We start from the raw sequence: 27,676 nt of genomic DNA, 5'->3' as shown, positions 1-27,676 counted from the left end.
TATGGGATTTCATCACGTCACAGAAACACTGGTGCACTGTGCGTGGGAGGAGGGGTTAAGAAACCAAGGGATGCAGGATGCTGTTGGGCATTGTCCTTGGCAGAGGACGCGCAGCTTCTTTTCGCGCACTTAATAACGGCTTACGCAAGCAACGTAAGCTTTTCACGTAATATTTTGAAGTTTACTGCAGGATAAAAGCAGATTTCATCATGTTGTAAAGGATAATAGAAGATTTCATGAAAACCTTGAATTATTTCTGCGTAGATACTAAAAAGATTTTAAAACTTTATTTGTTGTTTTTTAGCAATCTAATTTTAAAATTCTTAAAAATTGTTTCCCAAAAATAAAATTTGGAAATTCACTTTAACGTAATTTTAAGCAACACCTTCGGCTTGAATTAACATACCATGTTAAGCTTCCGAGTCAGGAAGTCCAAAATTGATAACTGGAAGTTATAAAATAAATTAAGTTAAATTTAAATCCAGTTATATAACCAAAAATGAAACTCAGAATCAAAAATTAATATGGAAATCCAATTGAAATGCCTTAATATTTTCATTAATCGAATTGAAAGCTTTGTTTTTTTTAGTTTCAAGTAGAATTCTCGATTTACATAGATATATAACACATAATACAAATAGAGAAAGTAGAATATTTTCTGAAACACTTACTAAAACAGACCTAACTCAATACGATTCCAGATAAATTTTTTTTTAAAAATGCACTTTTTTTTCAAAGAAATTTGTTAAAAAAATCAGTTTAACATGTTTTGAAACATAATTCTAGTTCTATTTTTTTTGAAATGAAACTTAAATTCTTTAACTCAAAGTAAGAAAATAAGTTTCATGCCTCCCCATTTTTGGAATAAGAGAAAACCGCACGTAGTTTAGCATAAAATTTATTTGGTTCCATTCTTTTGCTTCTTGTTCAACATAAGCAACACGACTTTCGGCCTCTCAGCTTATTTAAAATATTGATGTATATATATTTGTATATATTGAATTCATTTAGCTTAAGTGTATACATATCCTTTAGGTTGAGTTATTTAAATAATTGAAACGGTAGTTAGTTTGTGGTGTCTTTCTTCCGATAGAGTTAACTACGAGTACTTGCCCTTAAAACTGGAACTGGTCTCATTATATTGTGATTGCATCGAAAAACTTGCGCCTTTCCATTGGTTAACATTTCACTTTTCTTCCCGCTTACTCGCTATGCATTATGATATAGTTGTAACATAATTAAAGCATTCAATTGTCATCTTATTCGAGTTAACATTCCGCACTCTCCACCTCACTTTGACTCTGACTGAGATTCCGTAGGTTCGCTGAAGCCACAGAACCTCCATTTGGCCTGATCCGACTTGAAGAGATTTGTGTACTTTCCGAGTATATTGGCAAGATCTTCATGGTTATTGGGGGCAGCACCGTTGCACAGCATTCCGCTTAAGTAACTAGCTATGTTGGCAATATCAACGCCATGGGGATGCAGCACCAGGTAGGCGGAGGCTAGAGCAATTATCTTGGCCTCTGTCAGGGTCAAGGACTTGAAGGCGACCTAAAATGTAGGGGAGATAGAATAATGATTATTACTTAAGGAGAGACCCATTTGGTCCATATGGAGTACCATTGGGACGAATTCCAAGTGATTTAAATACATATTTTATAAAAAAATTAATTATATCTGTTTGCCTAACAATTAAGCTTTCCCTCGACCAACCTCTTTCCCGGCCGATGTCGGTGTGTGCTCCGAGCTGATTTTATTTATATTCTCCTCACTATTTGACTTTGAAATACTTTCTATAATTGACTTCGTTGCTTTATTTCCCGCAGAATCTATTGCAGGTTCCAGCTTTTCGTCGTCCTCGATTTCGTGAATCTCCACCACACCGCTTTGGTGCTCTATGATGATGGTTACATCATCGTCCACCTTATCGATGTCAATTATTTCCGGTTCTGTCTGCTTTTGGTGTGGTATGATCTCCGTGTCTTCCTGACTGCACGAATCACCGCTGCTATAGTCAAGATTCGAGGCGTTGGATGCATTCGAGGCACCGGTACTGTTTGCCTCTTTGTCCTTCAACTTGTCTGCAGTTTCCTTGATTTTGGTCTTCAATAGAAGTTGCTTAACACCGGCATCCTTAAGATTCCGCTCCAGCTGCTCAATGACCTTGGTGTCCTTTTGTTCGCGCAGCTTCGTCTGCAGCAGCTGAGTTTGCATGTTGCGAATAGTTTCTTGGAGCACCTTTATTTGTTTCTCACGTTGGACATAATCACTGCGCTCCAGATTCATCTCATGCCTTATGGCCTCCAGCTGACAGCGAAGGGAATCGTTCTCGTCCTGAAAAGATTTACAAGTAAATGTAATTATTTCAAGGAACGTTACAGAAAATATGTATTATAAGTAAATATTTTCTTACCTTTAAACTCTCACTGTCGTAGCGAATTCGCTTGGCGCTGGGTCCGCGTCTGTCGTAGTCACGCTCATCGTCGGATATTTCCATTTCATCATCGTCGATGATCTGGACCGTTCGAAGTTCCTGCATGGCATGCGAAAAGAACTTTAATTATTTACCATTTCTATTAATTGAATGGGTTTCTTTTGTTTCGGTTCCATTGCTTACAAGATTATAAATCTATAACCTAGCTCTAAAATTTGTGTATTTAAAGAATGCATCAAATTTGTTTCCTGTCTTACGACACTGTTCTGGTCCGCTTACTTACCTCGCCACATTTTCAAAAAGTTTTAGAATTTGTTTTGATTAATTTCTCTTTGCTATTAATTATTAATTTGTATTTGTTGCACAAATTATGTTTCTCAGCAGCAATGTATTTTAGTTCTTCTTTTTGCTATTTACCACAACCAATCGATTTCACTAAGTGCCCATCAAACCTTCAAGATTTCTAACAATTTCAAATTTCTAAAAGAAATTTGAAAGTTTGTGGACACTTGGCTAAAGTTTAGTTTTAAGTTTTTAAAGCTTATCGAAAATGTTATGCAAATGCTTAGTTAAAATTAGATAATCCATTAAAAATGATATTTCAAAGCCAAGAAAAGATAGACTAAAGCATTACAGATCAAGAGCCAAAGCTATAGATGTGAAAAGACCCGATAGAAAGAGACGTATAAAGGATTATGAAGAGGAAATTGTTTAAAGTTAATTTACTAATTTTTAAACAGTTTCCGTTCCGATAATCTAATTTGTAATTCTTACTCTACATAAGTTAATTGATATCAATACTTTAAAGCTTGCAAATTACATCGATGTTAAACGGTTTCTTTCTTTTGTTAGGTGACATCACAGCAGATATGGGAATTTTGATAATCATACGTACAAGCTACTAAATAAAGTATTAATGCACAGGAGAAATATGGGAAATTAACAATTAATAAAGAGCAATTAGCAACCATAAGCGTCAGCGATGGAATCGTACGTTATGATTATATAGGACGGGTAAATGGGCGACATGCTGACTGAAACTGATAACACAAAAACGGGTTAGTAAAATGGTTAAACATCTACAGCAACTCGACAACAATAATAACAACACCAACAAGAACAGATACAACATGAAATCGAGAGATACAATAATGAATCAAAATTATTGGACAGTAAATGACATTTGGTTTTTATACACATTTTGCAACATCTTTGAAGTTGTTCGTATTTGATTATTTGAACATTTTAGTACGTACCGTGGCTAACTTCTTCCATTGATCGATGTTTTTTCTTTGGGCTTTGGTGAAATGGTCCCAAACCTTCTTGTGACTAGCGGCATTGAACACTTTTTCAATCTGAGTGACTGAACAATAATGCAATAATATATAATAATATTAAGGGAGGACAGAGGGTATTTTTTGTTTTTCTTGATTGGTTTTTAGTTTTGCTCTTCACCTTTGTCAAACTAGACTTTTTCTTTTGCGAATAAAATGAGTGAGAAATGAAAAATTTAATTAAACTACAGGAGAGACCCTCGCATAGCAATTATTTATGTAATATAGTTACGGTTATTTAAGGTTGATATATTATGTAGGTACAATCTAGAGAGAATACAACAGCGTGATTACCTATCTTTATGTTTGTCCGAGTCTGACAGTTTCGGGTCTACAAAGGAAGTTAATTCCTTTACTGTTCCAATGGATTGTTTAAATTTGCTCTCTGCCTTGCGGCTTACAAACCTTTGGGCCAAATAAGACTTGAGACTTTTGTGGTGGTGTCGAGACACAGTGGAAATGAGTGAGAATCAGCCGCACAGTGGAGCGATTCAGAGAATGAGGCAATCAACGTGGTGCAAACCAAATAGGGAGTTGACTTTTCAACGTCCACATTCTTTTTTTAATGTATTATGATAAGGGCTGATTGACAAAATGCACAATGTGCATTTTTACATTTTTAATTATAATCAGGGAATCAAACTGATATTTTATCCAGTATTTTAGTTTTGGCATTATTAAAGTAAAGGCATGTATGATTCTGCACAATGATTTACTGAATAATTTTAATAGCACGGTAAGCAGGTCTTAAATGTTTTCTGGTTAGAGGTGGTTTAGTAAGTCTGTTATAATTAAGTATTACCTTTTCTAGTAAAGGCTAACAATTAACTTTTCAACAGCTAACAGTTATGTTTGATTCCTTGAAAACTTTAGTACACATATGCTAACGATCAAAATCTGTATAAAATACTAAAAAACTTTGGAACAAATACATTTCGATGATCGCCTCTTCCAATGACCTTTGCACCGTGCGGCGATTTTGGGCTTTGTCCTCTTTGGCTGGTCTTTACCTGATCCTGCTTGGATTCTTTGGTCTTGCTTCTCCGACTTTTGGCGAGCAAATTTTAGACGGTAAGTTCTTATGTGGAGTTTTGGCATTTTATAATTCGATGACTAGAATTGCTAAAGAGTGTGTTGGGTGGAAATGGTGTGTTTGAGTGTAGGTGTTTGTGGTTGTGTAGTACGCTGGTAGATTGTTCAGATATACAGACGCTAAAAGGCTAACCCGGGCGCAACGAAACAGAAAAAAAGGATTTCAAAGTGGGAGCGGCACCTAAATTCCCGTCTAGACTAGAGCTAAGAAAGCTGATCCTCTGCCTTGAAGGCCGGAACACTTACATTGTGTGGACATGGTGCCCATTTGGTTGCGATAGCTGTCCCTGGCCTTTTTGAGATCCTCCTCCAGTTGCAGTTTGTCTGCATGGAGCCTTCGTACGTGGGCATGAGTGCTCTGGATCATCGAATAGAAAACATTGGCATTCCGCTTGGTGCAATCTCCACGCTCCAACCAGGCAGTGATCGTCTGGATGGCCTTTACGAAGGTCTCGTTGGTGCGCAGGTGCTCCGCCACGGCCGTGGCCTCGTGATCCGTATAGTGCGGTATTGGTGGCGGCGACTGCGATCGCATCCTGTCCATCGACATGCGCTCCCGATGCCGCTGCTCCCTCTGATGCTGCCTCTGCCGGCACTCGTAATCATACTGATCATCCCGTGCCTGTGCATAGTCCACATGCAGGCGTCCAAAGTTGGGTGGTTCATTTAGAGCCGATATACGCAATCTATAGCCGGATAGGTAGATGGCTCTGTCTATTGCCCCCTCCTGGCGGTAGCGAATGTGGCAGAAGTTCTTCTTTGACATGCGCAGCGTGGTGATCTCTCCGCACGACTCGAAAATCTCACGGATCACCTCCTCGGTTATGTTCTCTGGGAGTCCACCCACAAAAACGGTCCGGCAGCCTGGTGGTCGCTCCCTTATGGTGGGTGGTGGGGCGTTCGGATTGGGTGGAAACAGGATGCAGTTCTTGGTCTTGATCACCTCCTTGAGGCCAGCCGGTGAAACGCCATCTGAGGAAAGGTTTTATTAGAGAGGAGCTCTTAGCGGTTTCCTGTGATTGGACTCCTTACCCGCGCTGAGTGCTGCTTCTAGTCCTGCTCCAGTTTCTGTGGTCATTCCCGCTGCAGCAGCCGCAGCGTAGTGCATTTGTTGCATCTGCTGCATGGCCGCTGCCATCATGGCCGTGGGATCCATTAGCATCTGGGCATTGGCGGCACTACCTCCTGAAGCTGCTGCTGTGGATCCTCCTCCTGTCGCGGGTGCATTTCCGGGGGCAGGAGCCCCACCCGCCTGGGCAGCCGGAAAATACAGATAACCAGGAGGCGTGTGCATCAAGCCATTCAGGTATAGTTGCGCCGAGTCCGGAAGGGACAGCGATGAAGATGTGGCCTGCAATTTGGGATCCTTGTGGGCCGTCGTAGAGCTGACATCCGTGGAGTGTTCGTTCTCGTTTTCCAGATCCATGGGCGCACTTCCCTGCGGTTGCTGTTGAGGCTTGGCCATCTTATTCTGGTTTTGTTTGGGCGGCGACGAGGGATTTCCCACGACCGATGTCGTTGAGGCCGCCGTGGAAATGGCAGCCGCCAGTTGGTTGAGGAAATTCGGGTGATTTGGCAAACTTACGCCATTCGGCATGGTCCCAAAGAGCGGTACTGCAAAAGGTTGATTGATATGGTAAGTTAAGTCAACAAAGGGAAGCCCCAACGCGAAGCCGGTAGCAAAACAAAACAGCCAATCAGCTGAGACCCCAATTTTCGATAGACCCAGAAAACTGGGGGTGGCAGGGCTCCAAAATGGCGTAAGTCCCCTCGCTGATAAAAGTCAAAAGGAACACAAATGCTGCGAGTCTTGACTTTTCCATGGGATGTTCTGGCTTTGCATTGTTTTGCTACACGTTTTAAGAGCTTTTTTAACTCATTATCTTATCACTTACGCATATTAACGCCCCCAATAATTGTACGGCAGGTAGTGGTAAGGTAAAAAAATAATTCCTTCTAGAGAGGAGCGTTTCCGAGATCTGGTCACCCAAAGGTAAATATCGATTGCATCCAGTGAGTCACGCACGACTAATCCAGTGTTCCCCGTGGCGTTGCCACACTTTTCTCTATGAATCATCAGCTGTCAAAACAAAACGTAGTTGGGTTGGTGAAATTCGTGCAAATTTCTGTGAAAATAGTCGGCAAAACCACTTGATATGTCGGTTAATACGGCCCACGCCAACAATGGCGTGCTCATCCACGCTGGAGAGTAGTAAGTAGCCGGGAAGGTCCTTAAATTACCACCGAAAAGATAGGGGCATCCTGACGTCATGAATGTAAACACTGACGTGTGTGGCTGCTCATTTATTGGGAATATATTGGAAATTCGACCGGCGAAAAGATAAAAACCCGGCTAATGTCAGCCTTTCCCTCTGCTCACAGCATACTGCTCCACAGCGACAGCGTCTCCATGGAGTTTTCCGGTCAGGATAATCCCATTTTCAAGGGCTCCAAGGCGGGCAGGATTTACCTCACCTCCCACCGGATGATCTTCAATACCAAGAAGTCCTCGGACTCGATGCAGTCCTTCAGTGCTCCCTTTGTGGCCCTTTCGGATGTGGAGATCGAACAGCCCGTTTTCGGGGCCAACTACATCAAGGGAAAGGTGCGCGCCCAGCCAAATGGAAACTACGTGGGAGAGGTCAAGTTCAAGCTCCATTTCAAGGCAGGCGGCGCCATCGAGTAAGACTGTTTTTGGATTATGTACTTACTCAAACCCTAATACGATTGGATAATCTAATCTATTTTTAACATAACTTTTGGGGGCTAGTTACTGGAAAGCTAGTTACCAAATCCTATTAATTTTTCCAATATCCTTACAAATTTTGGGACATACAATACATATCCTAAAATGTTATATTTTCCCAGACTGTATATTCTTACATTATTTAATTTTTTTTTCGAATCTTTAAAATAATTTTTTTCTAATTAAGGTTTTTAGAATTCCAATGTCGTTGGCAAAACCCGTTAAGATATTAAGTTAAATACCAGAATTTGTAATAGCCATAATCATAAAAAGCTAACGATTGTATTACTTTGAAGTATGCAATACTATAATGTAAATTGAGTATTTGTAAATTGTTTTGATTAATCAATTTGAAAGATGCAAATTTGTATACATTCTAAAAACAAACTGAAACTTTTGTAAATTTTCAAGGGTATTTTTAGTTTCCCAATATAACGCTTACCCTTGCTAGCTCACTTTACTAACAATTCTATATGTTTATAGGTATGGCCAGGCTTTGCTAAGGTCCGCGAAGACGGCAATGAACAACTACCATCGCGGTGGACTGGCCGGTGATGATCCACCACCCTACCAACCGGCTGGAGCCTGGAATGAGGCCCCACCGCCGGCGTATCAGCCGCCACCCGGCTACTACGGCTGGCTGCCGCAGCACGATGCCTTTAGTGGCCCGGCGCCGAATACGGTCTTCATGAGCGACAATCCGCCGCCATACCCAGGGATCGGTAAGTGAACCAGGCGGGCATTCCACCCAATCAGCACTCGGCTTTTGTTCTGGCACTGCATCGCGAATTGGCAAGCTGGCTTACCCACGAAATTCACGCTTCGCACAGGCTACGTTTAACCCACTGGGCACTCCTCTCTTTCTCGTCTTAGCACCACCGGCTCAACAGCCACCACCACAACAGCCGCAGGCAGCGTCTTCGAATGAACCCAATTGGTATGGTTTTTCAGCACCGCCGCCGCAGCAGCAACAACAGCAGCCGGGTTACGGCCCGCAAGGATGGGCCGGAGGCTATGTCCAGCCCCCACCATACGCCTCCTGCGCCCCCAATTGTCCCCCTGGACCGCCGTATGCCGCCCCGGCTCAGACGTACAATGGACCACAACCCTATGGCGGATACGGCAATGTGCCCGGTGGATTTAACACCCCAGGACTACAGCAACCGAATGGATATCCAAATGGCTATCCGGCTGGACCACCGCCTCCGGGCCAACAGGCAGCGGGAGCAGCCGGAGGAGCAGCTGCATCTGGAGCCAGCTTTATGGGCTTCAGCTTGCCCCCAGGAAGTGAGTAAAACTCATCCTCCATGTAGTTGTTTTTTTTTATCATTTATTTATCATTCCCTTCCTATAATGCACTTCACTAAATTGGTTAATTCTTGCAGAAGAGAAAGAAACAAAAGAATAAGAAGATTGAAATGCAAAAAATTAGAAGCATGAAAACCTTTAAACTAATGAACACAACATCTTTAAAGCCGTTTAAAAAAAGCAGGAAATCCGGCTAACTAATCAGAAATCAGCTAAAGTTCCAAGCACAATGAAGAAGATTCAAGAGTAGCATCATCTGCAAACTAATAAACACATCTTTAGTTTTCCCTATTTTCTTTGTTTACAAAAGTGTTTGATTATTTTTGGTGCTTAGAAAAATGTACATAATAAATTTTGTGTAAAGCCGAGGTCTTTTTTAAAATAACAAATATTGAAAGTGTATACCTCACACACTTACACCAGATTATGATTTTATTACTTTTACGATTTAAAAACTAATTAGCAATTTCACCTAATATCCAATACTCGATTTAACCTATTACTAAACCAAACGAATTTATTTTCCAGTCCTAAAAGAAAACATTACTTTTGACCTATTTTACAGTGTAATTAAACGCAAACTACTGTACCTCAAGTAGCCATCCCGACAAGTAAGATTTATTGTTTCGATATTACTTATGCCCAAAGCAAATACTAACAAAAGCCGAGTCTTAAATTAGTTTAGTCTACCCCCTTTGGTTTAGTGACTTGTTTAATGGTTTCTTCTTTAACTTTTTCTTTACCACCCACAAAATGCGAACCCTTAGTAGCAAGATTTGGCAGCACTCATCATTATTTCTATCCAATCCAAAGACCCATGTGTGTTGTACTGATTCCAGCTATAATACCATAAACACAAGTTGTAAGAGGTGAATCGTAATGGTTTCAACTAATTATATTATGAATATATTTTCAATACAAATATCACTGAAGTGGATTGTGCTATATATGCTCCGTTTCCTTTTTCAACCAGATTCCAAAGAAGAAGAAGCTGCAGCAAGTGCTTATAACACACCCTACAACCAAGGCAGACCCAGTGGATCAGAAAACAGTGACTTACCACCAAATTATTTTGTATGTATATTACAAATACATATTGGACAATGTCTCACTGTGATATTTTTTGTTACTTTTAGAACTTGCCACCCAGCTATGATGATGCATCGAAAAAGAATCACTAATAATGACTGCATACTATATTCCCCTATTAAATAATACGATATAACAAAGTAATTAAAGCTCATTCCGTTGAGGTTATTCAATCACAAAATATTCTATAGCGAAAAGTTATCTATTGTTGTTTTCAAGCATTCTCAAATTGCTTGATATTTGGAGGTATTGTTTTTAAAATGCTTTTTCTTTATATGCTTTAATTTCTGGTCACAAAAATAATAATTGGCTTTTTGGCTTGATAAATTTTACATTTTAAATAAATATTATATGAATCAAATGATTGTTACATGAGAACTACAAACCTATTTTATCCGTTATTAAATATATGTCTATGTACTGTGAAAAATTAATCAATCATCAAAATCAGTCGTTTCTGAGCTATCGGACTCGGACTCTTCTGGCACTTTTTCCGGATTTCGTACGAAATGTTTCGGCTCATCGCTATCGGAAGTGTCTTCTGGCGGTTCAACGAAAATTTCGTCATTGAAATCATCAATGGGTGGACGCGTTTTAATTTTAATGGCCAAGATGGATTCATCAACGCTATATTGCTGCAAGAACACAAAAATTATGGCGAAATTTAAGGGACATAAATTCGTTATTACCTGTTCAAAAGAAAGGCAATACAAGCTGTCAAAGAACATCTGCAAAGCTGGCTGATCCCTGGGATTTCGAACAGTCTTTAAAGTATCCATGCACTGGCTTATAAACTCAGTGTTTATTTTTTCATTACGTTCTAGGAAATGGATTTCCCGCAGCTTTCGGCAGTTTCTTAGGATCTCTATAATATGCTTGACTCGAAAAGTTTTATTTTTAATTTCCAGCACTTCAAGCTCAGTTTGTTGGGAAAGCAGATCAAGGCTCTCGAGATCGCTAAATCCAATTTTCAGAACTCTTAAAGACTTTACTTGCAGAAGCAGTTTAGTGGGCTTCTCTGTCAAGAGCTTGTTAACTAGCTCAAAGGAGCAGAGCACATGCGGATCTTTGTCGCTCAAAGCCGCGAGGAGAGGTATGATATTAATTTCCTGCGGGCAGTTCAGTTTCAACTCGCTCAAATTCAGAAGGGCCAAGCACTCGACATCACTTGCATTGTGGATTATGATGTCGAGAGATTTCAGACTCGACATCAAGGCCAAGCTCTTAAAATCGTATGATCCCAAGGATCTGTTCTTGATGACGAGCTTCTTGAGAGTTTGTCGTTCCTTGTTGGCCAATATTGCCAACGGATTTCGATGAATTATGCCAATTGATTCGATGACTAGCTCTTCCAGCAATGGCAGACGTTCCAGGAATCCTATGTCCCTGGCATTATCTAGGCTACATTGAAGGGTCCTCAGCGTTCGTATACCCTTGATGGCTTTCACTTCCCTGGTGGTCAAACGGCAACCCCGAACGATCAGGCGATGGAAGTAACTCATGGGCTTGATGGCCCTGAATAACTCCACCAGGGAACCACTTTGATACGATTGAATGTACAACTCCTCCAGCAGAGAGTAGACGCTCAGCTCGGTTAGGGACCATTCATTATAGGGATCCACAAGGCCACACCTAAAGCGTCGCAGGGAGCGGATTCTAGACACTTCTGCCAGCTCTTCGGGCACTAGATAAACCTCCAGAATAGTCAGGGTTTCGAGCTTAGAGGTCGGCACCCGTTCGGCTAAGTCATAGAATAGGCATTCCAACGATCCCGGCAGATGTACAGTGATGCAAAGCCATTTCAAGTGGGGCAAACGTGCAAGGAGCTGTACTTTCGAGCGTTGGAGAAATCCAACTGTTATTTTCGTAAGGGAATCCATCTGGGCCACAACTGGAATCTCGTGGGGTTTGAGCTTGGATATCAGCAAAAGCTCCAATTTATTGTGGAGGAGCACGCCTTCAAGAATGGCTTTCAGATTACCAACGGCAGGACGGCCGCTTATCCGGAGCTGTTTAACATTACCCAACCATCCCAGCAGAGCGCACAAATCCGCGTCGGATTCCTTATTTTTAAAGACCACAATGACAAGGCCTTCGAGTTGATTATATGTCACACAGCAGCCGCGAAATTTTACCTGTCCTTCCTTTTGGCAGTGTACTAGAAACCGTAGAAGATTTTTCGACAGCTCGGGGGACTGGTAATTCCTCTGCCTCACAGTGATGTAGGCAAATTCCAAGTGGGGAAGCTCTCCAATCCGCTCGAGGTCCCCAACATCTTGAAATCTGCATACCAGATACTTAAGGGACTTTATGTTCACCAGCTCTTCGGTTTCCTCGCAATGCAGCATGCCATCGGTTAAAATAAAGTACTGCAGAGTGGGCTCCTTTTTGGAGGCCAGGGCTGCAAACAGGTCCTTCATAGAGGCCTTGGGCAAGTTTACAATGCAGAGTTCCAGCAGTGCGGTGGGATTCGAGAGCTGTTCAGTATTAAGTGGCTTTACAAATCCACATTCCAGCACTTTCAAGGGTTTAATGGTTGCAACGGCGGCGGTTTCTTTGCCAGTTAAGAATATATCACTGTATATCACAACCTCCTGCAATTTAGACGAACTAGATGCCCCGAAACCACGAAAAAGATCCGCCAGCGAGCCACTCTGATGGGGTCCTCGTATGGTGAGGTATCTTATTTCGTGGAGTTCCGAAAGCGGAGCCAGCACAGTCATATCGATAGGATCGTGGTGGGGTAGGTAAACAACGAATAGTTGGGCCTGCCGTTCCATACGGAACTGAAATCCCCTCTGTTTTAACTGTACCATCATATCACCTTTGGCATTCTTGAAGATTAGAGCCACTTGCTTCGCAATTTCGGTATTCAGCTCGGTGGTTATAATCACCGTATTCAGACTGGCCATTTTGGAAAGAAGTCCGACGGACTGGTGATCGCTGAAACCGCATTTCAGTGACTTCAAGGAGTTGATCGAGGTCAATGCAGCCACCTCATCCACATCAAGTTCCGCAGTGTCGAGGTGCAGGTGCGCAAGGAAGCCATTCCTAGCTGCGTTCTTTAAAAACGGCTCCAAGCTGCCCGGCTCATGCTGTCCTAGTAAGGTGAAAGTTTTTAGATTGGGCCAGTCGGTCACTGCTTCGTACTCTTCGATGTCATGATTCTCTTTAACTTGGACTGTCAGTTGCGAAAGATGTTTGCAATATGGTTCTATGGAGGCCAATGATCCCATAATTTCGGTCTCGGTAATGCTCAACGAACTTATATCCTTGAAACTTCGACATTCCTCGACTAATTTCTTAATGGACATGGGCACAAAAGAATCCGTCTCATTTTGCTTAAACATTTTGGTCAGGAATCACAATTATGGTTGTTAAATTTAATCCTGGGTCCAAAAGCAAAAAATATATCAATTTAAAAAACCTTTCAAAAATGTGCAAGTCGACTGTATTGATGTATTTGTCAAGGTAGCTTATGTTTCTGTATTATCAAGAGCTTAAAAAGAAAAGAGTTCAAGAAGATAAAAATGCAATTGGGTTTTATAACCAATTATTTTTATTAAAAGAAAAGAGTTCAAGATCATAAAAATGCAAATTGGATTTGTAACCATTGCGAATTTGGTCATGCTACAAGGTAAGAGGAAGAGTTTCATTCACTTAGCCGACAAAACAACAACAGGCTGGTAAGTTAGTTGAATAAAATCAATCATACGCCACATGCGCAGTGGCGGGCGTGGTGAGAAAAGTGCCAACACTTTGACAACCGAAGGATTGGCAAGCAGATGTGCCTCGAAAAGCGGTTATAATAAATTCAGTGAATTGTAAATGTGCTAGAGCTAAATGTAATTTAAAGGCGCAACCAAATCATACGATAGATGGTTCTATAAATATGCCCAGTGGCTAATTGCGAGGGCAGCCACTTGTGTCTGTTTTGTATCGATTTGTGAAAGGTTAAACCGTATAATTCGCACCCTGTATGCAAGTACGGCAGGAAAAACAACAGAGCCCTCACGCCCACTTAGTGGCCAATCTGGAAAATAATGCCAAGGTCCAAAAGCCATCGGGTCGTCTAACAACGGGCAGTAATTAAAACAGATTTGCCACCGGAAATACCGACGCAAGCAACAGCTCGAGGCCATGGATGTGGGTGGACAGGAAACCACCTATGAGCCACTGGATGGACGGAGCTCTGGGCGTTCGAGGAGCACCCATTCCGCAACTGGACCCGGTCTGAGGCATCCTGCCAGTATGGACAGTCCCGAGTTCGATACACGGGCCCCCAAGGATCAGCGGCACTCCGTCTACCTGGCTCTCCTGGCAGCGGGCATTGGTTTTGTTTTGCCCTACAATAGGTGAGCAGTACTGTTTAGGAGAAGGAAATTTTTAACGGATTTAATATTATAAATGTTGGTTTAAAATAGAAAAAATATATATTTAAGACCTGTAGACAAGTTTACTTTAAATGCTTATTTTGATTATTGTTACTATTTAGATAAAGTGTACTTTGGTTGTTAGAAAGTATGCAATAGATTGCATTGATTTTGAAGTATTTTGAGGTTATGAGATATATATATTCAGACTTTAAAGCTATTCTTAACTTGTATCATACTGAAAGGCATCGAGAGGTTTTATTCTTCAAATGCTTTATTTTTTTGTAATCTTTTAATCGTTGTGAAAATTGTATATAAGTTTGTTTTCAATGAACTAAAATGGAATATTTTCTACCTTGCAGTTTTATTATTGCGGCGGACTACTGGCAGGCTCGTTTTCCTGGTCGTCCGGTGGCCCTGGACATGTCGATGACGTACATCTTCGTGGCCTTCGCCACCGTGCTGATGAACAACATAGTGCTGTCGGTGGCTCCGTTCCAGTCGCGAGTGCTCTTCGGCTACATGATATCCTTCACCACGCTGATCTTCGTGGCCGTCTGCGAGGTGGCCTGGCACATGTTCGCCTCCAACACCGCCTACCTGGTGAACATGTCCGCCGTGGCCCTGACCGCCATCGGGTGCACCGTGCAGCAGTCGAGCTTCTACGGATTCGCCTCGATGCTGCCCAAACAGTACACCCAGGCGGTGATGGCCGGCGAGAGTATCGCCGGATTCCTGGTGTCTTCCAACCGAGTCGTTACCAAGCTGCTGATCAACAACGATCGCGTGTCCACGGTCATCTTCTTTCTGACCTCCACGCTCTACATACTCTTTAGCTACCTGTTGCACGTGGCCACCATCAACTCGCCGTTTGTGCGGTTCCATGTGGAGGCCTGCTCAAAGATAGTCCTCCGGCCGGATGAGGTGAGCTATAAACTCATAATTTAAGAGAACACGAAACCTTTTCTCTTGTTCCCAACCCATTTTCGATAGCTTGAATGGAATATAATTTTGAAGCTTGGAACTATTATTAAAACATTGTATAAATGAACAATATAACTAAAAAAACTAAAAAATGGATTACATCCAATATTCTGACAAATGTGTGTCCATGTCATGTAGTTCCAAATCAGCACCTCCTTGAAAACTTTATCGAGAGAGCTTTTTAATATCTAAGTATATGTATATATATATATAAATCACGGACGGCAAGTATCTTAACGTATAAAAAAAAGAATTTTATGTCTTAGAGTATTATTTATTAGAATTAACATCTCTCACCTAATTATTTTATCAAATTATTGCTTAATGCTTATAATATGTTTATTTTTCTTTTTCAAATACAGCAGGAGATTGATGGAGTTCCAAGTAGTACTCGATACGGGGTGCTCTCAATGGACGGCACCCACACCACGACCACATCGGTGGGACCACCAGGCACCGGAAATACCCTGAGTTTTAGTAACCCCGTCTACGAACTGTCCAATCCTACTGCTGGTGAGAGCAGCATCGAAGCCTTGGGACAACTTCCCGAGCTTCCGGCCACACCCCCCGCCCAGGAGCCCACAACGCCCACGACTGTAGCCTTTAAGGTAAAATTGATCTACCATCTCTTATAATTATTAATATTCTGTTAATAATATTGACTTCGCTTATTTATTAATAATTGTATTAGTCTTGACGTTACCGAAGTTCTACTTCACTTTTACCCTTGTCCGAGAAAGTGTTGAATAACACTAATTATCTCAGATCTTTAAAATAGGAGCTATTCACATCTCAAAACAGGATATTATGAAAGCATATAAAATATTTTTAATGTTATTAAATATTGTTACTTCTATAAAATCATATATTTTCAAGGTGGAGCACGTGATCACCCCACGCCGTTGCCGACCGAGTAAGCTGGGGGACATCCGCGAGGGTTTCGTGACCCGGTGGCGGGTGGCCCAGGTGATCTACCCGCACATGGTGTGCATCGCCCTCGCCTACTGCGTGACCCTCTCCCTGTATCCGGGCATCGAGGTGGAAGTGCAGTCCTGCGCCCTCCGCTCCTGGATGCCGGTGCTGCTGATGTTCTGCTTCAACACTTCGGATGTGGTGGGAAAGATCCTAGCCGCTAGTCCGTATCCCTGGTCGCGTCGCCAGCTGATCCTACTGTCGGGGCTGAGGATCGTCCTGGTACCGCTGCTCCTCCTCTGCTGTGCTCCTCGCCAGCGGCCCGTGATCTCCGGCGAAACGGCGCCCTTTGTCTTCACCATCGCTTTGGGTATCACCAATGGATTAGCCGGCAGCTTGCCCATGATGTTGGCCCCGGCAAAGGTGCCGGGAACTCTGAAGGAGGTCACTGGCAACATAATGACCTTGTCGTATAACGTGGGTCTGACGGTGGGCTCCCTGATTGGATACGTCTTCGAGAGCATGCTGGGGCCGCAGCTGGTGAATCCCTGTCCCTCGTATCCCTACGTGCCCGCCTCGATGCTGGAGCAGTTCCACGGCCACGGGCATGGACATGGCCACCTGCCGCATCCGCTGCCGCTGACGAGCACCAGCACGATGAGTCCACCAACCACGGGGGCCACCACGCTGGCGCCACTCCTGCTCAACACCACGATGCTCACCCTCGGCAGCTCCAGCTCCACCACCAGCACCGCCAGTCCGGCACTGGCCACCGTGATCACCACCACGGCCCTGGCGCTCTACAGCACGGTGGCCACCGGGAGTGCCGAGGTGATCAACGCCACCATAACCTCGATCCTGTCCACGGTGACCAGTTCGGTGGGCGATATCAGCGACGAGATGACCACAGATCCCCAAACGCAGGATGCGCTGCTGGATAGCATCTAAGGGGGATTCTCCTTTAAGATTCGGAAAAAAGTCAACATTCTACACAGCCATATCTACGTCAGAATGATAATTTATACTTTTATTGCAAAACTCGGTACTTAAAGATTGTATAGATTGCTCGTAGAGTTCTAGGTGTAATGGGGAAATTGTAAATCAATATCACAGACAGAGAAAGAACCTCACTAATGTTTTATGTAATAATAACCATATTACTTTTAACAGGTAATTGTAAAATACCTCAATTATTCACATTCTAAACCAGCGTTACAATGGCAGTAACCAGAGTTTAAAAGGTTTTTGATTCTTTGCTTAAAGAGTTGTTTAAGTATTTCAATTAGTTGAAATTGTTCCCAAACTGACGGTTGCCTATTAGTAAAACACCATTATAGTGAAATTTGGAACTGCTGGGCTGGTCGATGAATTGCTTAATTCAACGAGAAAATATACTTCAATATATCGAAAAAAGTAAGACAACGTTTATTTACGATTAAAGCAAATGAAGAGCAAACCAATTTGGTCGTCTGAATACTTTTTAATCTATTTTTTAGAGCTTTCATATGGCAAAAAAACTAGATAAAATTTCAAATTTTTCGAATACATTTATATTAAAAGCTCAACATATAACAAATGTGAACAAAGATTCCAGTTGAAAGCAAGCGCAAACTTCTAACTATAGGCAATACTACTCCTGTATGTACTAAATACTATATATCTATAACTATAGAGTGTCTAGGGTATTCTCGCTTTTAGTTTGTTTTCAGCCTCTAGCGTCTAAAGTCTAGGCCCCAAATATTTATCTCCGAATATACTCCAAGTGCTAGGGATTTCAAATTGCAAACCTGTTGACTTAGAATATATGCGTGTGAACGGGTGTCTGTTTATTTTTGTAAGAGTGAGAAATGGGCAATTGCAATTGAAAAATATGATATACCGACAAACAGAAAGTCCATCAGTGAAAAAAGTAATGAAAACCCTTTGGTTTGAGTTAGCAAGCAAACAAGAAGATTGTAAGATATCTGAGTGTCGGGTACCATAAGTGTTGTAAGCATTGTAAGCCATCAAGTGCAAAAGCTGGTCTTAAATTAATTTGTTGCTTTTATATTTTTGATTTGGCTAAATTTGTAAGCAAGAGGGCAATGGAAACATCTGTGTATCGATAGATAAAAATTAAGACAACAGAACCTGCAGAACATAAATAAATGTTAACATAGAAATATTTAAATACCAGTGGCTTTTTGATTTAATTTCCACTTAGATATTTTGGCAAAAGAATTGGGCTTGACAGAGTTGACCGTTTTTAAAATATTGCTGAATGGCAAATTATCTAAAAATTACAAATACATGTGCATTTTGTTTGCCCTTGTTTCTCAGACTTTTGTGTCCTTCCCTTTATAATCGTTACTCGTAGAGTACTAGATTCGTCGAAAACTATGTAACAGGTAGAGGGAAGCCTTTTCGACCCTATAAAGTATATATATCCTTTATCAGGATCACAACCCGAGTCGATCTGGTCCGATCCGTCCGTCCGTATGAACGCCGAGATCTCGGAAACTATAATGGCTAGAAAGTTGAGCGCAAGTTTGTTGCAGCAGGGTGCCACACCCACTCTAACGCCCATAACGCTAAAACCCCTATAACACCCACCTTTTTTTATATTTTCGAAATATTTAAATGAGATTTTGTTTTGATTCATTAAAAAGTTATAAGCAAAAACGTGTGCAATCTTGTGAACAGACGCTTTGCTACTTGTATATCTCTATATCTATCGCACCCCCTGAGTGCTTCCAGTACACTAAGCTGAGTAACGGGTATCTGATAGTCGATGGCATCGGCCATATCGTTTTTTCTTGTTAGTTATTACAACTCTAATAGATTTGATCAGATATCATATTATTTGATAAAGGGGTTTTACGATTGAACTTAAAAGTTAAGGTAATTAATGCCTATCTCGTAGCTCCTCTTTGCCGGTTGCCACGGGTTTTTCAGATATATACTTGGAATTTTTTATTAAAAAGATTTGTTTCGAGCAGCATGCGAAATGGATTTAAAGCAGTGGGCATTGGAAATTGCTCTGCTCGATCTCTGCCGCCACACAAATAGTGTAGAACAACGGTCGGAATACACACAGGATTAAGCTGCCCCGTGCAGATTGCTCTGGATGACCGCTATAACTTGTTAAGCCAAATTTAACAATTCTTATTTGGGAAAAACTCTCGTTGATCCTTTTAGGTCATAAAAATTGGCTTTGTTCTTTTGTATTTGCAGGTTTCTTATAGAGAGGCTTAGTCAACTGTCAACTTTCCAGAAAGCGATTTACCTGACAAAACGTTATCTACCTGTCTGTGTTTCAGATTGAATCAAGAGCACCTGGTTCATCTTACCTTTAAATTTGACCTATAAAGTACTATTTTATCTTCTACCTAAGCTACTTTTGGAATCTTAACTTCTTATAAAACCCACAGCGTTGAAACATCCAGTATCAGTAATTTTCTACTCATGGCCCGTCGAACACAATCGCGCTTTGTCTTCGAGATCGTGGAAAACTCGCGAGTTTTTCGCCATCAGTTTTTCGCCAACGGTTCAAGGAGAGCAGATTGTGCCACCTGTGAAAGTCGAGTTCCAGTCAGCGAACCGTACAATCATCACTGGCGAAATGATATCAAGAACAACAGAAGCTATTGCATTCAGTTGGGTTCCGAGGAAAGGCAGATCCTGAAAACGATCGACGATCAGGCTATCGAAGAATTTATCCTATGCGATGGAAGCATCACAGCCAGAACAAACGACTTTCTCTTGGATTCTGGGATGGATGCGGTTCCCCAGTTGCTCAGATTCCTAAGTTTTGGTACTGAAAAATTAGAGGCCTCTGTTGGATTCTATGTGGACGTGAAAAAAGAACGCATGTACTACGAAAGCAGCCCATTAAATATCGAAAACCACTTGGATATTGGAGAGGCGGTCGACATGATATTCTCCATGCTTTTGGAGAAGATAAGTAACTATGTCCTGCTTCATCACAAAGTTCCATTGGAGGCGTGTGTTATCAGAAGGATGAAGGTGACTGTAAAGAGATTTTGTCACTCCCCCAAGAGCAAATCCATACCTGTTTCCAAACTTCCTCTACAATATCAAGTGAAAAATGCAGCTGAATGCCTTGAAAGAGGAAGTAATAAATCGCCCTCTGATTTAATAAATCTTGTTGAAACTTATATTAATCAGGAAGAGCCTGGACGACCTATCCCTCCAAATCTGAAGGTAAACCTCTACAGCTTTCGGGTTTGTAGCACCTCCAAGGAATTATATGTTGTGCCCTATTTACTTCATGGCGATGATGTGGACAACACGCCCACCTTTATTATTCAAACGGACGTGGTTGGTGGATTTCAGGGTCTGCTTGAAGTCAGGAATATAAGGAAGTTCCTGAAAGTGGATAGCCAGGATAGGGTATTTGAATGCCGCCAATGCCAGTCCCACTTCGTCGACCGCGTCCATTTCGCTCTCCATAAACAGATCGCCTGTGGGCGAAACTTTATGGTGTGGCACATGGATAAGGACGCCATCGAGTTGCACGAGAACTGTTTGCCCTTGCCAAAGGAATACTTCAAGTACGAGTGGGTTGGATTGGCTAGCAAGAGAAATTAATTTTAGTTTTAAAAAGAAAATTCGTAGTGCACTAAAATAAATGTTTAAATGTGTGAATCTTTTTTCTTGTGGGACTTTTGTTCACTGGGTTAAATAATAATAATTTTCAATTTTTTTTGGAAAATAAATCGAAAGTATCAACTTGATACACACAGAGTAATTGTAATGCTATAGATTTCGAAATTTTTAACGTGATAGTGTACACTAAGAAAAAAAATCAAGTATTTCGTGCTTGAACCTAGTATTTTCGGTGTCAAAACTTCGCCAAGCATGGAAAATACAGAACGCGAGAACAAAATACTACTTTCGAGCACGAATTTTCAAGACCGAAAATACTAGATTTAAGAACCTTTCGGTCTTCAATCAAGTATGAATAATTCTTAAATTAAGTCATATTTGGACTAAAAACAAGATCGATTTAATAATAAAGTAAGAAAGTTGCAGGCATGATTTAAGGACGAATAATTCTTAAATCAATTTATAAATATTATGATTATTAAAATGAGTTTTTATTTTATGCTAGTAAGAGAAATAAGTATTGGAAACTGAAACGAAATAAACGAGATATATATAAATAATATTAATATTATAAGTTTACTCACGACTTGTCGCTCACGGGCATTAACACTGTCTAATTTATGTATTTATGTATTTATACCGAGTACTTTCAGAATAAACAGTTGGGAATTTTTAGAGTTGGCAGACATTAAAAATCCAAAAAGTGCTCAATATGAGAATTTTCTGAGCACGAACGTTCTTAAATGTTAAGCATGCAATTTTTCTTAAATCAAGGCTGTTTGTACTTGTTTTTAGCACGGTGTTTTTCCCTGAGTGTACGACTAAAAGCTGTAGCCCTGCAGAAAATCTTTGAGAAACTACAACTTTTGAGCGGGGCAATTTATTTATTTATGTATTGCCAATGAAAAAATCCATCTCTGGCTACAATTGTTTAACTTAAATTTATTTCTAAAAATTATTTTACAAATATTTCCTAAAGGTTTGTCTGAACATGTCTTTTTTGACCCCCATTTGTCGGGGATTCATCGATATTTTCGGTAACTACCGGGCGACTGGAACAAAAACCCTGCCCAAATGTTTTTTTTAATATTTTGAAAACTGTTGCTATCTCTCGTCATCGTGGAGTTTTTGGTCAAGGCTAAAGGTTCTGTTCCCGTTCGGTATTTCGGCGAGAGAAAGTGCACTGAAGGACTCTCGCGGAGAGAGTGAAAGGAGCGAGACAAAAAGAGCACACTTTGAGCGTGTTCCTCTGCATGAGTGTGAGTTAATGTGTCAAAAAGGCTGACCGGGATTTTCGGGAGCGTGTTCGGCTAATCTTTGACTTGGCACTCTGATAAGTGCGTTGCGTTCGAGAAGTTGTTCGGGGACAAAAATGACTGACCAGAATGACTGTGCAGATTAACCTGGAAACAGCTGGATTGGCGGATGCTACTTCAAGATATCGGGTCCTGGGCTGGAAGCAACACGATCCGACTCCAAGCTTCACTTTCCAGCTATTTCTTATATATTCGGAAACGCCAATCGAAACCGAATATCAATATTATTATTACTTTCCGGCTTTTATCTAGAAATAGATTATTTTCAATGGCCTCTTGAACTGGTCAGTCACTTCGACCCGGTAGAGTGCAATGAGATTTTTTCCAATGGCCTCCAGCTCCTCGCCATCGGGGCTGTCCTCTCTGCCAGCTTCAACCATCTCCTCGATCTGCTGGTCCAGGACAAGAATGTCGATTATTCGATTGATTTCGCGGCTCTTGTTCTCAAGCGACGGCACAATTATGTAAAGATAGAAAACAGCCTTAAGGACGGACCCGGCCAAGAGAATTATTATCTGAATCATAGCGAAATTTAAGAAAAAAGAGCGAAGACGAAGGAACTGATGCCTAAGTTTCAGCAAGAAGCTAAACGCAATTGCATACTATGTCAAACTCAGCTGTAAGAAAAAAGAGCCTACTATGCAATAAATATATTTAGATCACAGATCCCTAACTAAATCAGGCCACTCTTCAATGAAGATCTCGTCGGTTGATAATAAAAAATATACTTATATTACTACAACGTAACCAAATTCTTTTACACAAAAACCTACTTTCTTCCGGCATAAAGTTCATGAAGGGAGCGAAGTCCCTCCCGGCATGCTTCTTCCGACTGGGCTTCTCCTGTTGATCTCGTCCAACGCAATATGTATATATTTTATTAATTATACCTGTTACTCGTAGAGTAAGAGGGTATACTAGATTCGTCGGAAAGTATGTAAGAGGTAGAAGGATCGTTAATATGTGAAAAATTTGTAAACTCAATGCCACATTTACATCCGAGGGCAAAGAAAACCCCTTGCCAAAACAGTAAAAAAAAATGTCTCAAGCGAAAAAGTTAAAAACTAAATTTAAAAAACTGTTTGCAAGTCAATCCTCATATATTTTACAGGGACACTATGGAGGACATAAAATCGCATTTAAATATTCTATCAGATTTCGCTGAAATAAAGGGTTGAATGGACTTCCGAAAAACCCACTTACATTTTTGACTGGAGCGTATACGACAGTATTTTCAAGATATGTTAAGAACTAACAAGAGAGAACGCTAAGCTAACGGGAGTGCGATTATGCACAGCGACTGTTACCAAGATCACACACATTATTTGTTTATATCTTATTAATGAATGGTCAGATTTTAATAATTTTTAGGATGCGAATGGGTATTGATATTAGAAAAAAAGTCATATATAATTTTTTAGAAAATATTATAAAATTTGAGTGCTAGACAGGTTTAAGCGTTATGAGCGAAATAAATGCCGAAATAAACTTTCGCGGCGCAAGAAGCTCAAGAATCTAAATGCCAAATCCCAATTTTCTAGCTTGTATAGTATCCGAGATCTCAGCGTTCATACGGACGGACACAGACGGACATGGTTAGACCGACTCGGTTAGAGATCCTGATCAAGAATATATATACTTTATACACCCAGAAAAATTGAGAACGGAAAAAACCGAGATCGGTTCTTCTCGGTTTTAGTATTGTGTCTTCTCACATTTTTCTTCTCGGTTTCATGACGAAAGCGATGTCGATTTTAGTATTCCGAACTAAAATCAATCTCGGTTCTGTGGTTGTTGACGAGGGACGTGAGGGGAAGACGTAGAAAAAATGAAAGTGACAGAAGAGGAGAGGAGAGAGACCAAACTACTCTCTTGAAGTTACCGTTATCGAAGTTATCGAAATAAGCGGCGCCTATATGGCTGCAAATTCACTTCTTTGTATATGGTGAAACTGTGCGGCTATACAGTGTAATGAGTGACATCGAAGACAAGCAAAAATTGTAGGACCTGCTTCAGGAATTTAGGAATACTTAAGTTAACAATAATACCTTAAATAAAATATAAACAAAAAAGTAAGGATGCCATGTTGTTTATTTCAGATATTTTAACCATATTACAAATTAATATAACAACTTTTTCCCTTGGTTGACCTAGAAATTAGAAAAAACTTAAAAACTTAATACATTATGTTCCACAAAAGTGATGATACATTTAAGAATAATCGCGCTCGTATCTGTTCCGTTTTGACAATTTAGATATTTTAAGTTAATTTTTTCTCTTTAAAATAATCTTACAGCCTCAAGTGCCAAACGCAGTTCCAGTTAAGGAAGAAGTAGCGACTGAATTTGTATATGAAAGCACCAATAATGTGCTGAAACAGGTAATCTCATCTTATTCAAATTAACTTTTTCCGAAAACAAATTATGTAATATATTAAATATATTTCATAGAGCTTGCGTCCCTTACTATAATCATCAGAACTGGGCCGCGATTTACTCAACAATAAAGTGTTGACGGAAACGCAAAGGAATTTTGTAATAAATATAATCACAGAAGAGATTTTCCGCAACAACATTGTTGTTCAAACCGAAGATTTTTCGAAGTTGCTGGACGAGAATTTAAGCATTTTTCCTTGCGAAGCGCAAAGCCGGGTAATACTTAAACCACAATCAAAAAGCATTTTAATTTGATTTTTAAACATTCTGCTTTTATCTTAAGGACTATTATTTTATTCCTCGGGGTAAAAACATTGTAACCCCAGTGGAAAATTATATTCTAAGTATAAGAACAGACGTCGCAAAGTTTTATCTAGCAAAGAAGATGATGAAAATATTCCACACGATTTTGAAGACTACGACAAGGGACTATCACTGTCATTAAAATTGCATTTTAAGAGAGACTCATCGGGTTGGAGCGAAGTCTGTAGACTCTGGGAAAAAACATGTAAAATTCGCAAAGATGTAAAATCGCTATGCAATTCAGAATTCATGCAAGACTGGCCAAAATTAGGACATTCTAAAGTTTCTTCTTTGGTAATATTACATACAAAAGGATGAAGAAGAACAAACAAATTTATGTTTTGAAGCCCATAGCATACAATCAATCAAAAATCCATTAAGAAGCTACATTTTTAATTTGACAGACTTAGTAACGCCCCCCCTCCATGTATATACCCTTAATAATGACATTAAAGCCGTAAGGCTAAAATATATATAAATTTAAAAAATTTAGCATTTTTATTGAGAATGGGTTCTGGAATACATATTATTTATAGATATATTTACTTGATACACACAAGGACATTTTAATGCTATATTTTTCGTAATTTTTTACATAAAAGTGTACGTCAAAAAGCTGTAGCCCTGACGGAAATCTTTGACAAGGATAAATCCTTCTCTGGCTAGTTATTTAACTTTAATCTATTTCTAAAAATTATTTTCAAAATATTCCGTTTTTTTAAATTTTGAAAACTGTTGAAATGCAACTTTAAAAACATTTATTACTTTCTTCTTTCTTTCATCTTTCTTTCGTCATCGTAGAGTTTGTTGTCAAGGATTAAGGTTCTGTTTCTATCACCTATCTACTCTTTGTCAGGACATATTTCATATTCAATATGCGATCTAAGCAGCTGGATGGGCGGCTGCTACCTCAAGAGGCCGGGACTTGGGCTGGAAGCAACTCGATGTCCGAGATGCGATTTCAGGCATTCCTGATATATTCAGATCAATAGGAGTCACCAATGGAAACCGAATAGCGATAACGTACCTTTGTTCGGTATTACTTTTCGGCTTCTGTCTTGAGATAGATTTTTCCCAACGGCCTCTTGAACTGGTCAATCACTTCGACCCGGTAGTGTGCAATGAGATTTTTTCCAATGACCTCCAATTCCTCGTCATCGGGCTGTCCTCTCGGCCAGCTTCAACCATCTCCTCGATCTGCTGCTCCAGGACAAGGACGTCGGCTATTCGATTGAATTCGCGGCTCTTTTTCTCCAGCGACGGCAGTTTAATGTAAAGATAAAAAACGGGGCCGGTCATAAAAATAATGAGCTGGATATCTTAAATATCACTATGATTAAGAAAAAACTCGATTTTTTGACAAAAAAAGGGCGCGAAGACGGATGAGCTGATTCCTAAGTTGAAAAAAAACAAGGAAGAACTGTATAGTCGAGTACCTGGACTATCAGATACCCGTTACTCAGCTTAAGGGACCAAAGGAAAATGGAGATATGCAAGCAGCAAAGCGTGATTAAAATGCGCCACCTACCGGCGGTAGACAGATTTTGAGCGTTATGGGCGTTAGAGTGGGCGTGGCAAATTTTTGGATCAATCGATAGGTATTGACGAGACCAATACATTTCAGTTAAAATTTGTTATCTAGCATGAAAATTATGGGCGCCACAGGTTTGTGCGGTTTGTGGGAGTTAAAATATGCGTGACAAACTTTTTTTTGGGTCAATCGATAGGTATTGATGAGAACATTACATATCAGTTAAAACTTTTATTCTAGCATCAAAACTGTAGGAGCCACAGTTTTGGGCGGCTTGTGGGCGTTAGAGTGGGCGTGGCACTCTGCTGAAAGAAACTTGCGCTGCGCAGGAATCTCAGGAATCAGGAATCTTATAGTTTCCGAGATCTCAGCGTTCATCCGGACGGACGGCCAGACGGACAGACGGACATGGCTAGATCGACTCGGCTAGTGATCCTGATCAAGAATATATATACTTTATGGGGTCGGAAACGCTTCCTTCTGCCTGTTACATACTTTCCGACGAATCTAGTATACCCTTTTACGCTACGAGTAACGGGTATAAGAGTACCTATATTAGCACACCGTAGCCAAATTCTTTTAAGCAAAACCCTACTTTAACCTTAATATATAATGAAATGATATAACTTAAAACCTTTTTCCTGCACTTTACCTCCCAGATTTTCTTCATAAAGCATTAAAATTCATCTTGTGGGTCAAGTCTCATAATACTGGGCGACACTCCACAAGCTTGGATTAGGCGTCATTTTGCATTCCATTTTTAATTTTTCGTCTACACGCCGTTTACGCACGAATATGTACAGCCAAAGATCAAATTTCTTATTCTTAGCGCGAATTCGGAATTCACTCACGAAATACGATATTTTTTCTGGTATTTCCTTATCTCATCTAAGTACCGCGATAAAAAACGGACCCAACGATGTAAGTACTAGACTTAAAAACACAAAGCTAAATATAAAAGAATAGATTTATCAGGGATGGTAAATTCTATAAAGTTTGATGCCAGTGGCAATATTATGCAAGTCATGGTTAGGCAATGCCAATACAGATTGCAAAAAAATTAAGATGACGCCCATAGATAGAACTTCTGCCAGAATGCTAAAATTTTAAATTTTAATTGATTTTCTTGATCAATACCTTTATATCTACTTACCAATAATCATCCCAATCGCAATGTTAAAGAATCTTATTTTTCAATTTGTCAAAAT

General features: G+C 40.5%; 5 protein-coding genes across 12 annotated transcripts; 3 read left to right on the top strand and 2 right to left on the bottom strand.

The window, feature by feature from the left end:
- Positions 1–882: 882 nt before the first annotated feature.
- Positions 883–6,914, bottom strand: LOC119552757 (ecto-NOX disulfide-thiol exchanger 2). 2 transcript variants are annotated; one of them, XM_037862549.1, is made up of 7 exons: positions 6,759–6,913; positions 5,896–6,477; positions 5,110–5,835; positions 3,694–3,800; positions 2,417–2,536; positions 1,717–2,337; positions 883–1,554 (listed from the first exon to the last, which is right to left on the bottom strand). In XM_037862549.1, exons 1-7 carry the CDS (start codon positions 6,760–6,762, stop codon positions 1,291–1,293), a joined length of 2,424 nt encoding a protein of 807 aa, XP_037718477.1. In that variant the 5' UTR covers positions 6,763–6,913; the 3' UTR covers positions 883–1,290. The 2 variants fall into 2 exon arrangements, with proteins under 2 accessions (XP_037718477.1, XP_037718479.1); XM_037862551.1 differs by lacking the exons at positions 883–1,554; positions 1,717–2,337; positions 3,694–3,800 and having other exon boundaries at positions 6,759–6,914.
- Positions 6,915–6,918: 4 nt separating this feature from the next.
- On the top strand, positions 6,919–10,381 carry LOC119552759 (WW domain-binding protein 2). 6 transcript variants are annotated; one of them, XR_005219730.1, is made up of 7 exons: positions 6,919–7,075; positions 7,246–7,545; positions 8,093–8,331; positions 8,483–8,896; positions 9,483–9,528; positions 9,891–9,991; positions 10,054–10,083. XR_005219730.1 is itself a non-coding variant. In XM_037862553.1 (6 exons), exons 1-6 carry the CDS (start codon positions 7,020–7,022, stop codon positions 10,096–10,098), a joined length of 1,077 nt encoding a protein of 358 aa, XP_037718481.1. In that variant the 5' UTR covers positions 6,919–7,019; the 3' UTR covers positions 10,099–10,381. The 6 variants fall into 6 exon arrangements, 4 of the variants coding, with proteins under 4 accessions (XP_037718481.1, XP_037718480.1, XP_037718482.1 ...); XR_005219731.1 differs by lacking the exons at positions 8,483–8,896; positions 9,483–9,528 and adding an exon at positions 9,685–9,786; XM_037862553.1 differs by lacking the exon at positions 9,483–9,528 and having other exon boundaries at positions 8,561–8,896; positions 10,054–10,381.
- Positions 10,382–10,420: 39 nt separating this feature from the next.
- LOC119552756 lies at positions 10,421–13,462 on the bottom strand. The gene is made up of 2 exons (XM_037862548.1): positions 10,696–13,462; positions 10,421–10,641 (listed from the first exon to the last, which is right to left on the bottom strand). Exons 1-2 carry the CDS (start codon positions 13,354–13,356, stop codon positions 10,441–10,443), a joined length of 2,862 nt encoding a protein of 953 aa, XP_037718476.1. The 5' UTR covers positions 13,357–13,462; the 3' UTR covers positions 10,421–10,440.
- Positions 13,463–13,722: 260 nt separating this feature from the next.
- On the top strand, positions 13,723–18,445 carry LOC119554696 (equilibrative nucleoside transporter 4). 2 transcript variants are annotated; one of them, XM_037865700.1, is made up of 4 exons: positions 13,723–14,361; positions 14,742–15,303; positions 15,729–15,971; positions 16,240–18,445. In XM_037865700.1, exons 1-4 carry the CDS (start codon positions 14,147–14,149, stop codon positions 17,221–17,223), a joined length of 2,004 nt encoding a protein of 667 aa, XP_037721628.1. In that variant the 5' UTR covers positions 13,723–14,146; the 3' UTR covers positions 17,224–18,445. The 2 variants fall into 2 exon arrangements, with proteins under 2 accessions (XP_037721628.1, XP_037721627.1); XM_037865699.1 differs by having other exon boundaries at positions 13,726–14,361; positions 15,726–15,971.
- A 1,274-nt stretch (positions 18,446–19,719) lies between these two features.
- LOC119555178 (protein terminus) lies at positions 19,720–20,865 on the top strand. The gene has a single exon (XM_037866427.1). It carries the CDS (start codon positions 19,720–19,722, stop codon positions 20,863–20,865), a length of 1,146 nt encoding a protein of 381 aa, XP_037722355.1.
- The last annotated feature ends 6,811 nt before the right edge of the window (positions 20,866–27,676 follow it).

This window comes from Drosophila subpulchrella, chromosome 3L (assembly GCF_014743375.2).
Source record: "Drosophila subpulchrella strain 33 F10 #4 breed RU33 chromosome 3L, RU_Dsub_v1.1 Primary Assembly, whole genome shotgun sequence".
NCBI lineage: Eukaryota > Metazoa > Arthropoda > Insecta > Diptera > Drosophilidae > Drosophila > Drosophila subpulchrella.
The sequence above is the reverse complement of the archived record's forward strand: the minus strand, read 5'-3'. Positions and strand labels throughout refer to the sequence as shown.

Coding starts and splice junctions, on each gene's coding strand:
- LOC119552757 (XM_037862549.1), bottom strand. Junction 3,801..5,109: donor GGGCACCATGTCCACACAAT/GTAAGTGTTCCG, acceptor ATTATTGTTCAG/TCACTCAGATTGAAAAAGTG. Junction 2,338..2,416: donor ACGACAGTGAGAGTTTAAAG/GTAAGAAAATAT, acceptor AAATCTTTTCAG/GACGAGAACGATTCCCTTCG.
- LOC119552759 (XM_037862552.1), top strand. CDS start 7,020: ATGTCGGTTAATACGGCCCACGCCAACAATGGCGTGCTCATCCACGCT. Junction 8,332..8,482: donor GCCGCCATACCCAGGGATCG/GTAAGTGAACCA, acceptor TTCTCGTCTTAG/CACCACCGGCTCAACAGCCA. Junction 8,897..9,890: donor CTTCAGCTTGCCCCCAGGAA/GTGAGTAAAACT, acceptor TTTTTCAACCAG/ATTCCAAAGAAGAAGAAGCT.
- LOC119552756 (XM_037862548.1), bottom strand. CDS start 13,356: ATGTTTAAGCAAAATGAGACGGATTCTTTTGTGCCCATGTCCATTAAG. Junction 10,642..10,695: donor ATTGCCTTTCTTTTGAACAG/GTAATAACGAAT, acceptor GTGTTCTTGCAG/CAATATAGCGTTGATGAATC.
- LOC119554696 (XM_037865699.1), top strand. CDS start 14,147: ATGGATGTGGGTGGACAGGAAACCACCTATGAGCCACTGGATGGACGG. Junction 14,362..14,741: donor TTTGTTTTGCCCTACAATAG/GTGAGCAGTACT, acceptor TCTACCTTGCAG/TTTTATTATTGCGGCGGACT. Junction 15,304..15,725: donor TAGTCCTCCGGCCGGATGAG/GTGAGCTATAAA, acceptor TTTCAAATACAG/CAGGAGATTGATGGAGTTCC.
- LOC119555178 (XM_037866427.1), top strand. CDS start 19,720: ATGGCCCGTCGAACACAATCGCGCTTTGTCTTCGAGATCGTGGAAAAC.